Source organism: Eufriesea mexicana, unplaced genomic scaffold (genome assembly GCF_001483705.2).
Source record: "Eufriesea mexicana isolate 0111107269 unplaced genomic scaffold, ASM148370v2 scaffold4599, whole genome shotgun sequence".
NCBI lineage: Eukaryota > Metazoa > Arthropoda > Insecta > Hymenoptera > Apidae > Eufriesea > Eufriesea mexicana.
Genome location: NW_016912603.1, coordinates 37,876 through 50,997, shown reverse-complemented (window position 1 = coordinate 50,997; position 13,122 = coordinate 37,876). Strand labels below are relative to the sequence as shown.

The 13,122-nt window shown below is 34.5% G+C and overlaps 3 protein-coding genes across 4 annotated transcripts in view; 2 read left to right on the top strand and 1 right to left on the bottom strand.

Annotated features, from left to right (window-relative positions):
• The first annotated feature begins 810 nt into the window (after window positions 1-810).
• LOC108551575 (porimin) lies at window positions 811-3,476 on the top strand. Its single transcript, XM_017905794.1, has 3 exons — window positions 811-1,035; window positions 2,180-2,668; window positions 2,848-3,476. Exons 1-3 carry the CDS (start codon window positions 969-971, stop codon window positions 2,940-2,942), a joined length of 651 nt encoding a protein of 216 aa, XP_017761283.1. The 5' UTR covers window positions 811-968; the 3' UTR covers window positions 2,943-3,476.
• A 278-nt stretch (window positions 3,477-3,754) lies between these two features.
• Window positions 3,755-11,856, bottom strand: LOC108551559 (galactokinase). The gene is given in 5 exon segments (XM_083287401.1): window positions 3,755-4,606; window positions 4,608-5,197; window positions 5,594-5,854; window positions 5,926-6,181; window positions 11,848-11,856. Coding segments are annotated over 5 exon segments (1,251 nt in total). The 3' UTR covers window positions 3,755-4,471.
• Window positions 10,941-13,122, top strand: part of Alk (Anaplastic lymphoma kinase) — a 19,628-nt gene continuing 17,446 nt past the window's right edge. For both annotated transcript variants that reach the window (XM_017905817.1, XM_017905816.1), the window contains exon 1: window positions 10,941-11,005. The gene's annotated coding sequence lies outside the window, so the exon portion shown is untranslated. The remainder of the gene's footprint in view (window positions 11,006-13,122) is intronic.

Below are 13,122 nucleotides of genomic sequence, written 5' to 3'. Positions count from 1 at the left end.
ATTCCCGACTGTTCCTTTTCGATTTCTCTCTCCAACGGCAGAGTGCGCCACTTTATTAGAATATCCTGCAAAGGAGCCGGCACGAATAAGAACAGAATGTAAAACATAACGTCCATATGCGCTTTGGTATGTGCACCGGTTTTACCCTGCTCCCTGCTGATTGGTGCATTTTTTCTCTACTCTAATTATAACGATTATATATGCCAAGTCGTTAGCAAGTGCCTTAATCAATGATGGTTCAAAATTTTAATCCCGACACATTGTCGGTACTACCACTGGTCAACTATCCTATACTTATTTTCATTTTCTTAACCTCTTTTACGCGATATAATTCGAGACCGAGTTATCGTTTAAAATAGCAAACTATAATATTTTTAGCTTTCCGATATACCAGACAACCTATTTCCAATAGTTACGTACAAATATTTGTATACGTTTAGATTTTTCAAATTTTTAATACTACCAACGGACGTATATTTTTTAAAGAAATTATAATATCTTTATTTCCTATTACATTTTCGTGTTAAATAATCAATTTTACGTGATTTCTATATGTATATTCGGAAAATGTATAAATTCGATTGCCACGCATTTGACTACCTTAGTGAATATATCGATGGCAATCGTAAATGCGAAAAATTATTGTATAAGTAACGTGAAATAAAAATTTTAATTTGCCATATTTTTTAACTAATCGATATACAAAAATAATATCTTTTATGCTGGTATGCATCGTGTAAGCCACCTAGGGAATATATTTAAAAAGTGAAGTTATATACGTAGCGTCGCTACTGTCTTCGTACAGTTGCAATTGGTGGAAGCTGATGCTAGCGACCAGTTCAATTTCAGCAGAAGCTTACGTTGCACGCTTCTCTACCTGGTTTATAACGAGGAATCTGTTCGACAACATCTGACTTTCTTTAAAAATCGTACGTGATTGTTGGAATTGTTCGTATTTCACCGCAAACATGAGATTAGTGTATATAACTTGCATTTTGTTCGCTACAACCATCTGCTGCATTGCGAACGATAATGGTGAGTATTGATATTTCACCATGTATTTGCTTTATTAACGTCTATAAACCGTTCCGTGTTCAACTATGCGTTAATACGTACGAGATTTTCCTTTTGAACGTTTCTATGAATGTTGCTTAAGAAATACAATTTATGCACAGAATAGATACGTATATTATATGATCTCCTACGGATTTTTAATTTTACGCAGCAGCACATTCACTTGCATCGTGTTACATAGGACAGGTCGTTGCTATGTTTTTCGATGTCTCTAGAAACATACGCTTACCTAAAATTCTTTAGTTTTACATCGTTTGATCATTCATCTACGCTTTTTAATTAATCGTACCGTTTCTTTCCGTAGAATTTTACCATTATCGATTTTATGTTCTTGCTTATACACTTAAGTATACAGCACAGGACATCTTGTAATGTAATGCACATACATATAGTAATCATTTGAGCTTGCTATATACGGTTATTTTACAGTTTTATTCATTTCCTTTACAACGTTAAATATTTGATTAAATGTCAAGAAATTTTTTTTATTTTTATGGCCATCTATTTTATGTGAATTAATTTTATTTTACATTGTTCGAGAAAACATAAATTTTTATTATTTACTAAAATTGTCAAAAATAAAATTTTAAAGTAAATATTTTTATTCCAGTAAGAATTAATTTTTTCACAAATAATAATTACGGATATCATAAAAGTGTTAAATTTTAGACAGATATTTATGTCGATTGTTCTTATATTACTTGTCTCTATATTACTTGTATTCAAAATTTCATACTTAGTTTTAACCCTTTGTACTCGAGGGATGGCTCTTAATCGCTGTTTCTTTTGATACTTTGAAAATTAAGTAACGAATATGAAACAATAATTAGACTAGAAGTAACTACACGTGAAATATTGAAATAAAATACATATGGTTTCCCTTTTTTATTTTAGCACAAGTAGTATATCACCGAGCTTAGGAAAATGTAAGAAAAGCTTGGAATTGTTATATCTCTATAATGGAAAACTCTTCAAGTGCAGAGGGTTAACTTATGAAAAAAATAAATAATATTCTTATATTTTTTGTACGATAAACTTATTTTTACGAATAGCTTTGAGGCAAGAATTTTATTAGTAATATATATTGTATTAATTCTTTATACAGCTGGTACAACGCAAGGGGATACTAAATCCACCACTCAGCAGACACTGAATCTAGTTAACGATACTGTTCCAATTATAAACTCCACGAGTCCTGCTAAAGCAGTTAATACTTCTACTTCTGCTAATACAACTACTAACGCTATTAAAAATATCACTACTACAACTACCGATATTGTCTCTCCTATTTCTACCGATGCTACCACTGTTGCTACTAATGTTGTCAGTAACAAAACTACAAATGATAGCATCCTGATCAATGATCATAAATTGGAACCTAATGGTATAACAACAACAACCTTAAAATCTATAATTTTAACTACACTCATCAATTCAACAACTATATCCGAAAAGGCTAAAAATATGACTACAGTTATACCCACTATTCCAAACGATACATCTAATGTTACATCAACACCCGTAACACCAGTGGTTCCAGTATCAAAAGTTACTTTTTATAAAGGACGACATTTTGATGGTCTCAGCTTCTTCGGTAGGTATTTGATATTAATATTTACATACATTTAAATGATATTTTTCTTCATACACGTTTGCTTCTTTTCTCAAATAAACTTCTTGAAATTGTTTAAGTAAATGTATACAGATAGGTATGCTAACCTGATATATTATCTTACATTCGAATAAAACATTGTTTATCTTTTCCTTTTTTAGGTGGCATCATTTTAGCTACATGTTTAGTGGCAATTATGTTAGTCTCAAATAAACTGTATAAAGCGTTGACTGAACAAAACTATCACACGCTATGATGTCTCTGAGATTATTATCATCGCGATGATTCCATTTTCCAATAAGTAAATGCAGTCGTTCGAACTGAAAACTATGAATTTTACCGTAATAATATTGCGTATTTTTATAACGCACTTAAGTGTCGCGTGGTTTAAGTGCTCTTAGTAATGTGATGTGTAAACGCGAATTCCGTTTCTTTGTACCCAATTACAAAGGCAAGGTACACGCATTATAGTATTGTCTCTTTGTATGTCGCACGCGCATTGTAATAACGTATGCATTTATAAGAAAAAAAGAACGAATACTACGTATGAAAAAAAAAAGAAAAAAGAAGGGGAATATAGGGAACTAAAGGGCGTAAGAGTGGGTAAGAGAAATAAAAGGGCAAACATAGTATTATTATGCGCATGCGTAACTTCCGTACGCAAGTTGACGACCAATCAAATACACATTCCATCAAAAAGATCAATTCTGCAACATAACAAGTCCACGTAATATTTTTCGCTCAAATGAAAATCATTTTGTAAGACATTTCTTTTTTTTATTCTTCTTTTATTATATTCATTTATAAACTGTTGCACGTAAAAACAATGGTTGGATTAATATAAGAACGACGAAATGTATGCAGATATAAAGGTTCCTATATATATATCCATAGCGAAAACAAATATTTAAAAAGAATTTAAAAAAAAAAATTTCAATTAAAATTTAAGATTTGCGTGGTACAAATAACGAAATGGTATCAATGAACTCTTGTATTTTATATTTTTTATAATAATTTTCTTCGACATTTTTGTCACGAAGATAATTCTTGATTATTAATTTTGGCTGAGATAAATATTTTATATTTAAGGGTCGTTCGTACGTATAAATTATAGATGTTCCCGTACATGCCTTCATTAAGTAATATTGTTGCGACATTTTCATACGATTTAAAAAAGCGATGAAAGTTTTCAGTTTCGATTTTTGTACCTGTTGGGAGATATAGTTATATGACTAATAAACATTGCAATAGATTTTGAATGCATAATGAAGTATAATGCGCTAATCGATGTTTTACGTAATAATCATAATCATATAACATGTATTTTCATTTATGTTTACGTTTTTTGTTTTCCTCTTTTTATACGATTAAAATGTACAGTATTTTCATTTATTTCTTTTTTTTTACAAAGCAATTGTTTTATTTTGAAAGATATGATAAAGATAAATTACCAGTGTGACGATGGATGTACCGTCATTGATAATACTGGCTCCTAAAATTCCCTCGATAGTTTTAAACATACTCTCGATATGTTTAATATCATCGGACAAAAAGTTCAAATATTTACACGCGGAACGATGATTTTCCCATAAGAGCTTTCCTGTAATGTAGGTTTTAAACGTTGAATCAAAATTTGCATAGAAACATAACGACTTGAGTTGCTTTTAATAAAATGCGCGGTATCTAAATGGACTAATTTTTGAAACATACTAATTAAACTTGAAAATACGACCTATTATTATAAGGAAAGATACATAAATATAAATATATATATTAAAAAAAAAACTACAGCCTAAATAATATATTGTATTTACGTTTCATGTAATATTTTAAAAAGCTATGTAAAATACTTGCTTATATCAATTATATGATATTAATACTATGCAATGGAAAACAAAATATTCAATAATTAATCAAGCTACAAAGAACCATTTGATAATATCCTACCCAATACATTCCACTGCTCCTTCCGAATCGCGTCTGTCATTTTCACTATTCTTCTATCCCTGTCGATTATGTCATTGGCCATTTCCATCGTTCTTTGTGAAAATAAAAATTTCATCATCGAAACACCAATCGGATGCGTACGCCATCGAGACATCGTATTGATGACTGTCATAATTTCCTTATAGCATGTTTCATTCGTATACCGTATTGGTATACCGTATGATTTTTTCTTAACGTTAGCCAGTTCGATGAGAATAAATTCAACATCTATAGCATTCCATTGGTATCGATCGATATGAAGAGATTGTGGATCGATCGCGAAAATCTGGCTTTCACTTCCGATAATGGAAGTCAGAATGTCCGAGATACGAATTTTACCAGAGCCTGCTGCTAATTCCTCCGCTATGTGGCAAATCAACGTTTTCTCTATAATGCTTTCTGCATGAGGATTTGTAATCGCCTCGAAAAATGTATACAACGCAACAACCAAAGCGGAGCTACTTCCGAAGTTATGTTTTGCCGGTAAACTGGAGACGATTACGATTTGAAATCCAGGAATGTATGCTGTTAACAATATCGATTACGTTCAACTTGTACGTGTTTCACACTCATTTTCTTTTTCGTGTCAAAATACATACGTACATATGTAATTTTAGGTTAACCAGAGTTTAAATCGTAGTCACTCGTACCGTTACGAGTTGTTCGTTAATTTATTTCTCTTTGACTTAACATTATACTTCGACTAATATAATCCGTTTTAATAACTAGCTATCAGTCGTGAACGTTAAACATGCATTTAATTGCGATATGATATATCAACTATGTTTTTCGTAACAAATATAGGTTATCAAACGTTTACACTCTGCTTTCAAATTGAAATAACCAATAGTAAATTTTACGATCGTAAAAACGAAACGGTGAACAAACCAGATCGAAATTGGAAACCGAATTAGCTAATACCTCGCCTGTTTTTGAAACTTCGTATCGTTCCTTTCAAGTAACGTATCCACGATGTTTCTTCTGCGTGTATGTGAAGATTTTCATTGTTCAAGCGTAGCTCGAACGTTTCCCCGGCATTTTTATCCAAGAACATCTTAACCTGACACCATTTGCTGCCGTGTCTACGTTTACCAACTACCAACGTGACAAGTTGAATGGCCTGTTTTATTTCAAGGGAAGATAAACGAAGACAAATGCGCGCGTCGTTGCACACCTCTGTTGCTTTTTCCGTACGTTACGATTGTAGGAAAGTGCATATTCAGCGATCGTGCAAACGAGAAACTGGGGCTCACAATGAACCGCCACAGAAATGCCTGAATTTGCACCTACCATGGACAATGATTTACTTTCCACGAGATTTGCACTTTTGCCAGCTATGGTAAAACAACCGGGAGCAAATACTGCACAGGTAGGGAATAACCCATAATAATTAATAAATTCCTGTTCGGCCCGAGATCTCAACTCGTCCACAGTGGGAAAGCTTGGAATTTTCTTAGGCAAATGCTCGTCTAGATGATACTTCACCAGTTTATAGTAATCCTTCAAAAACTGCAGCAAACATGATTTAAATGAATTTTCAATAAAAATCTAGAAAAACTACCTCTTCATCGATTTGGTTACGTTACATTGCATCACATAAAGGATACTTCTCTGTTAACTACACATTGCCACAAGTGTGTACATATACAAGTGCGTAGCCACAGATTGCAGAATAGTAGGAAAGGAGTTTGCTATCTCGACAATTAAGGTCAATTAATAATTTTTTCAAAGGCAAAAGTTGTTCAAAACAAAGTCCTTTGTAACATATTTAAAAATCCTCCAAATTGACGAGGAGATAGTTTCTTTAGATTTTTATTAAATTTTGAAATAATTTATATAATTAATTTATAATATATGTAAAAAATTATACATTTGAGTCTATAAAGATCTCTTCTACAAAAATAATATAAAAATGTGATATGAAACTTTTCATTCACAGTTGGAAAATTGTATTAAATATACATACAACTAACCTTGGTATATGTAACGATGATTTTCTCAAAAACAAAGCACCATACCAAGAAATTATTTGTAATAATAAAGATAATTCCTTACCAAATTTACATATAAACATAAATAATTGTAAATTTTGGAAAATTTTGAAAAATTCGGTACAAAAATGGTTCCCATGTAATGTTTACTTTATTTAAGGAATTCTATGTTCGATCTAGTAGTAATTTTGAAATGTTCAATGTGTTATTGCAATCTATCAAAAAAACGATTCAACTGCATAGTTTATAAGTACGAAAATTTGTCTTCATATACATAGTGCAACATCGTATACCGTCCGTGAGCAATTTAAACGGACATGTATATTGTTTTAACGTAACGCTCGTTTCCAAACAACGGTATACGCGATCTCCCGCGCGACAACACACAGCTGAAGTAGAACGCGATGCAAAACGGAAGTTTTTATCCTGATTTTTCTATCCCGAACAATAGGAGCTCTTACTTTATTGTTCGATAAATTGCCTGGCGTGGAAGCGGCGCACGCCGTATGGATATTACGGGATTTATTGTTCATTCTGGAAAAAGTCATCTAACCGGAATCCCCAGTGTACGAATCAGCGTATTTTTGATTTGACATTTCTGAAATTCTTGCTGAATGAGTGAAACGTTCGGGCTGGACTTCTGTTTTTCTTTCGTCGTTTTGTTTTGCGCGTCATCGAGTTTCGGTGAAGCGTGCAATGTAGAAACGAAATCGTCCGAACATGCGTTTTCTCCACGAATTGTGCCTCGCGATGATCGATCCAGTCGTATTACTACGATTATATTTTTCTTGTTTCTCCGTTTCTTCTTTTTTCTGATTATGTAAATGACGTCAAACGTTACGTTCGCGGCTGTGCACCGGCGAAATAAACACACGAGACAACCAGATAAACGAAGAGAATAGAGTCATTTTTAACACGAAGTAAACGTCAGGGTTTGGAAACGGTGTACTCTGTATAGGTTAAATACAATTCAGATTCTATGCGACATCTCGTGTGTAAGTTTGTGATGAAAGATTTATTTAGGTTATTTTCTTCCGTTTTCTAAGTCATTGACGTATTAGTGTTAGATTATTTAAAATATGAACAAGAAATTAGATCTTTGACTTTATCAAAAATTTTTCTGAAAACAGTAAATAACAATAAATATGGGCGTAATAAATACATAATTGTGACAATAAAATTTCTAATGATTTCATATCAATACAAACAATTACTATTTAAACTACTACCAAGAAGATACATCGATTAAATAATTTCTTAAATTAGCATTAAATGCGAAATAACTTTATAAATGCAGCTTACCTTGCAATTATCATTAATTCAGACATTTTTTAAAATCACATAAAAAAAACATTAAATTTTTAATCTATTCATATCTCTATCATGCAATTTAATTCTTCCACATATAGAATTTAATAGTCTTGTTGTTGATGCGATGTTGATTTTTCAAATAGGAAAAAGGAAAATACATTTCTTTATTCACAGTATCTAAAAAATTTCTCGTGTCTTCGTTAGATCCGTACTATATCGCATTAGATAAACGTTACAAATTGCCGTATATTACATTAGGTGAGGCTAGTGGATTAAAATCTTTTCTTTATAAATAGTGCTCGGACTCCGAGAAATCTAGGTTCAAAAATAACCATAGGAGAATAAGTATCCATGTAAAGTCATCAACTCTTTTCTTCTTGTGTTTACAGCGCGGTGATTCTACAAGTACAACACGGCATTTCCCAGGGATGCAAAATGCGTTATAATTTAACGTAGCAGGAGCGATTTCTTTTTTCTTTCAAATAAATCACTGGTATGCGTAAACACACAACTGGAAATATAAAACAGCTCGACGCGGTACTATTCTTTTTTTCTGGTCACGCTTATATTGGCGATGTCATAACGGAAATTGTTAGAATATCGACATGAAACAACCATACACGTATGGCTATCCGTGCAGTACGATAATGAGTTGTACGTCACGAACGTTCATGTAATTATCACGGCACGAAACTCAAAACTTGCCAGAGATACGAAATTTATGTAAGCTGTATCAAAATTGATCTAAGGGAAAACACTGCCATCGTGCACACGGAATTACAACGTGAACACCATGTACACGATTAAAAAGAAATTTATGTTGACGCATGCCTTTGTAGAGGTGGTGGGGATAATGCAGAACCCTGTCGGTAAATTGGAGACCAGCAATAAAAATATCTTAAACGCCATATATGCATAACAGCATAATTGGACGCTATTTAACACAATTATCAATCTGAAACATATAATTAAATGTAATATACATAGATAATAGTAATTGAAATGTACGATGAAGAGAATTAAGTATATATAATTACACTTATCTTAATAAAAATTAATAGTAATCTTGTCAAATGGAGCTATCTATCTTCAGTGACTGTAAGAACAAAACGTTTGAATCCAGCCATTTTAACTGCCTTGATAACACTAGAGTTGAGTATATAACGAGGTGTTTATCCCTATGGCAGAATTTAGATGTTGGTGTGATATATAAAGGTGTTCTATAATTTCCTTGGATATTATTATAGATACCTTGAAGGTATATTTACATCATTATAACAATAAGTTCCATGAAGCTTTTTAACTACGTATGAATAGAAATAGAAATTTATAATCCTGTATGAATGATAATATGAAACTATCTTTGAAAAAAATTACTATGTTTTATGAATATCGCTTGCTCTGTATGCTTTTAGAATCTTCGTCAAACATAATATTCTATACAAAGCAGTTGTGTACATCGAGATACAACGTTATTTTCTATAATCTAGGCAACAAACTCATAAAACGTTAACCTCTATATATTTTTCCTTGTCACCGCTAATTCGAGCTTCACGCGGGTAAAAGTGTCGTTAAACACGCAAAGGCAAATGAAATATGTTTCGATGTCAGGAGTGATAGTTTCCACGATATCGCGATGCAAGGAAGATTCGATCCGCGTAGAAATCCAGGAGCAAAATTCCAGTGCCCGCTTTCCGAACACGCGGATCGTTTTGGCAGAAAGGAGGCGCAGACGTGAGTCTAACTCTCAACAGGGGCGGAGTCCCTGCCCTTTGTCAATAAGAGCATGCTCCCTCATATCCCACTATTTCGTCTTTCCTCTCCCCGCCTTGTAGTTCACAACTTCCTCTCTACCACCCTTCATCCTCATCTACGTCCATCTCCCGTGCTCTCTTCTCGATCTTCCCTTTTTTTCCTCTCCATATAATCAGCCGGCCTCTCGTCCTCCATTGCTTTTTCTCTCGTTCCTTTCCTCCGCTTCAATCGCGTTCTTCCGTTCTCTCTCCTTCCTTACATTGCGTCGTCTTCCTAAAAATTCATCTTTCATCATTATCTTACGTTCGTCATCTCCCTACCTTCTCATTCGTTCTTCCCGCTTCGTTCTCCTCGCGGTTTCGTCCCGACAAACTGTTTTTTGGTTCGCCTCTCCAAATATATCCACAGTATGTCGTCGGGTTACGGGCTGGCTAGGCAGACCATGAATACAGACGTCAGACGTCGCGACGCCTTGTGATAGCGCGAACCAAGTCGCGAGCAGAGACGAGGCGAGGCAAACGAGCAAGTAAACGTGCGAGGGAAGCATAGAGGCAGAGTTTCAGTGAGACTCGAATATGCGCCCAAGGTGAATCCTGATGAACGTATCATCGATCGGTGGTTGCTGAACCAGCCGGTGTGCTCGGTCCACGCGTGTACGCGCAAAGAGACGCGCCGCTGCCCGCGAGCTACTCTGTTGCTCCCAGCCTCGAGTATTTCGCGATTGCCCAGCTGCCGCGCGACGATCTTCCACGGAATAATCGTTCTCGACACCTTTCACGCATCGAGAGTTCTCACGACAACGAGGATACCCAGAGAGGAGAACAGATCCGCGAGGAGGGACAGAGGAAGATAGAGAGGGAGCGAGAGAAGGATAGGAAGGAGAGTGAGAAAGAGAGCTGACTTTTATCGATTGTCGTCGTGGGACGAGATACGAGACGTGCTGGATTCGAGAGTACGAGATCTTGCGTTGCGACAGAATCAATTCGTGTGGTCCACGCGTGTTGTCCAGCATCCGTGTATTTTCCGTCAGGATCATCGGGATGACTCTCGTGTCGGCCACCAACGATCCACGTCCTCTCAGCTGATGGTGTTTTCGGTGAGCGTGCATCACGAGCGAGCGAAAAGGGTGGTTCGCTGTTGGGGTGACAGATGCGAGAGGTCGCCGCGGAGAAAGTATGTGATCGCTTGATGGAACGCGGGTTATTAGACGTGTGATCTGTTTGTGTACACGGAGAGATACGCGGATACTTGAAGCTGATTGGCCTCTTTGTTCCATGTAAGTATATCATTTACCGCATAACGAATCAGATTCCCGTTATGGTTCGTAGGGTGAGGTAAATGTGTCATTCTTATAGGTATGTTGTTGAATTTGTCGTGTTATCGCTAAATGCTTCCCTGAAATTGAGAATTAAGCGGGAATTACTTCAGTGTGAAAAACATGTGTTTAGGAGAATATTCGAAACCATTACGAAAAGAATCTGGACCATACTTGAATTTTCGAACATAATTGTTTAACTGTTAACGTTTCATGATTGACATTTATCAAACGTAACTAGTATTCGATTGTATGGAAAGTGAAAGAAAGGCGGATTGGTTTGCTCTACGTTTAAACTATACCGAACGAAATAGAAGAAACGAGTGATACTGTTCGTGGTGTGATTTATCAAAATTCGATATCTCATACGGTGCCAAATCGCGGTTCGACCTATTTCGGTGCCCGAAAGAGGGCCGATATTCTTCATTCGTTTTACAACGAAGAAACGATGAAAACTCACTCTTTTAAAATAGTTGGTTGAATTTTTAGTAAACAACTGTTTCACAATTTGTAACATATATATTTAACAAAATTTTATTTTTAAGTAGATCGTTGATCGTAATGGTTATCGCGAGACCAATAATCATTGTTAATAACTGTGCAGTACTTTGAGATTGAATAATTTATCAAATAATGTGGTAAAATAATGAAGTACCTCGTGTTGATAATGATAACACCTGTATTTGTCAACAAGACGTCGTTAAACTTTATAATATTAATTATTTGATGTCTTAAACGTTTTATAACCTAAATATGTTATCAATTGTAAATTCACGTACAAAATATTTCATTATGTCACATACCTTATGCATTTTTCTGTATTTTTTTACCGTCTACTATTATATCTCGTTAAATTTTTTATTATAATAATTGGTGATAAAAATTTATTGAGATGCAAACATTATGCAATAATATTCAACGTAATTCGACAGAAAACGATTTTACAACTTTAGCCAGGGATCATATAATTGTCAGAACAGCGTGCTTCCAATTTTTCATAATTTTTTTGATCAAGTGTAATGATTGCGCGCGAATTGCATAGTGAAATTTCCTGTAACTAAACTAGGTAAACGGCACGTGACATCAAAATCATAATTACTCTGTTCCTTGCAAAATAAATCAATTCATTAGAATCAACAGTCGGAAAAAGAATTGTGTAATAAGAATTATTCAAACTATCATTATCCATATAGTATTAACCACGATATCAAACGCGCAAAGAATTCAATTATTTCGACATTCATATCGAACATCTTCTGCAACTTTGTTTTCATGTCTTATTCCTGAGAGCACGTTTTCGAAATGCAGTCGTATATCTAATGATTAACCGTGATTTAGAATAGGAACCTGTCGATAAGGATGTACACTAAATTCGATACCGATCGATCCATCGATTGTCGAGATATATCCGTTGAGCATCTCGCATTCCCGAGAGTCCGAACATCTCGAAGAGGTAACAAGAAAGACTCAACAAATAATTCCTGTCAATTGTCAGTTCAAGACCTGCGGCAAGAAGTCGCGTTTACAAACGTCCAAACTTACGACGCACCTTTCAATTTTTTTAACCTCTGTGTTTTATCGAAGTTTCATTGCCCTCGTGTTTTGCGTGTTAACGATGCCACACAGGGACGCACGAGCACGCGTACATCATAGGAAATTCTAAGTGGTCTAGCACGTGAGAATAATGTCAATACTCGAGGCACGCAAAGGTAATATACAAAATATGACAAAAAAAGGAAAAGTAATTATTTTAAAAGTAGTAGCCCTAAAGGATTTCAATGATTTTTTAATATGTTATAAAAATCAATATTTTGACTAACTTTTTCCTATAGCTCTAACGTGCTGCAGAATTCAATGTGTGGTATGAAAGAAATTTTGTGAATACTCGGAAACTAAGGTCGTGCGGTAATTATATATAAACGAAAAAATCGTTCAAAATATTGATTTCTATAACATAATGTAAAGTCATAGAAATCTTAGAGGGCGTTTACTTTATAAATAATTACCAAAGAGGAAAACAGAAAGGAAGAGTTAGGTTAAACGAAACTGCGTAGTTGCATATGTGAAGGAAAGGGAAA

What these genes read in the sequence shown, in the direction of transcription:
- LOC108551575 (XM_017905794.1), top strand. Translation starts at nt 969, where the DNA reads ATGAGATTAGTGTATATAACTTGCATTTTGTTCGCTACAACCATCTGC. An exon ending in CTGCATTGCGAACGATAATG is followed by an intron (nt 1,036 to 2,179) that starts GTGAGTATTGAT and finishes TTCTTTATACAG; the next exon opens with CTGGTACAACGCAAGGGGAT. An exon ending in TGATGGTCTCAGCTTCTTCG is followed by an intron (nt 2,669 to 2,847) that starts GTAGGTATTTGA and finishes TTCCTTTTTTAG; the next exon opens with GTGGCATCATTTTAGCTACA.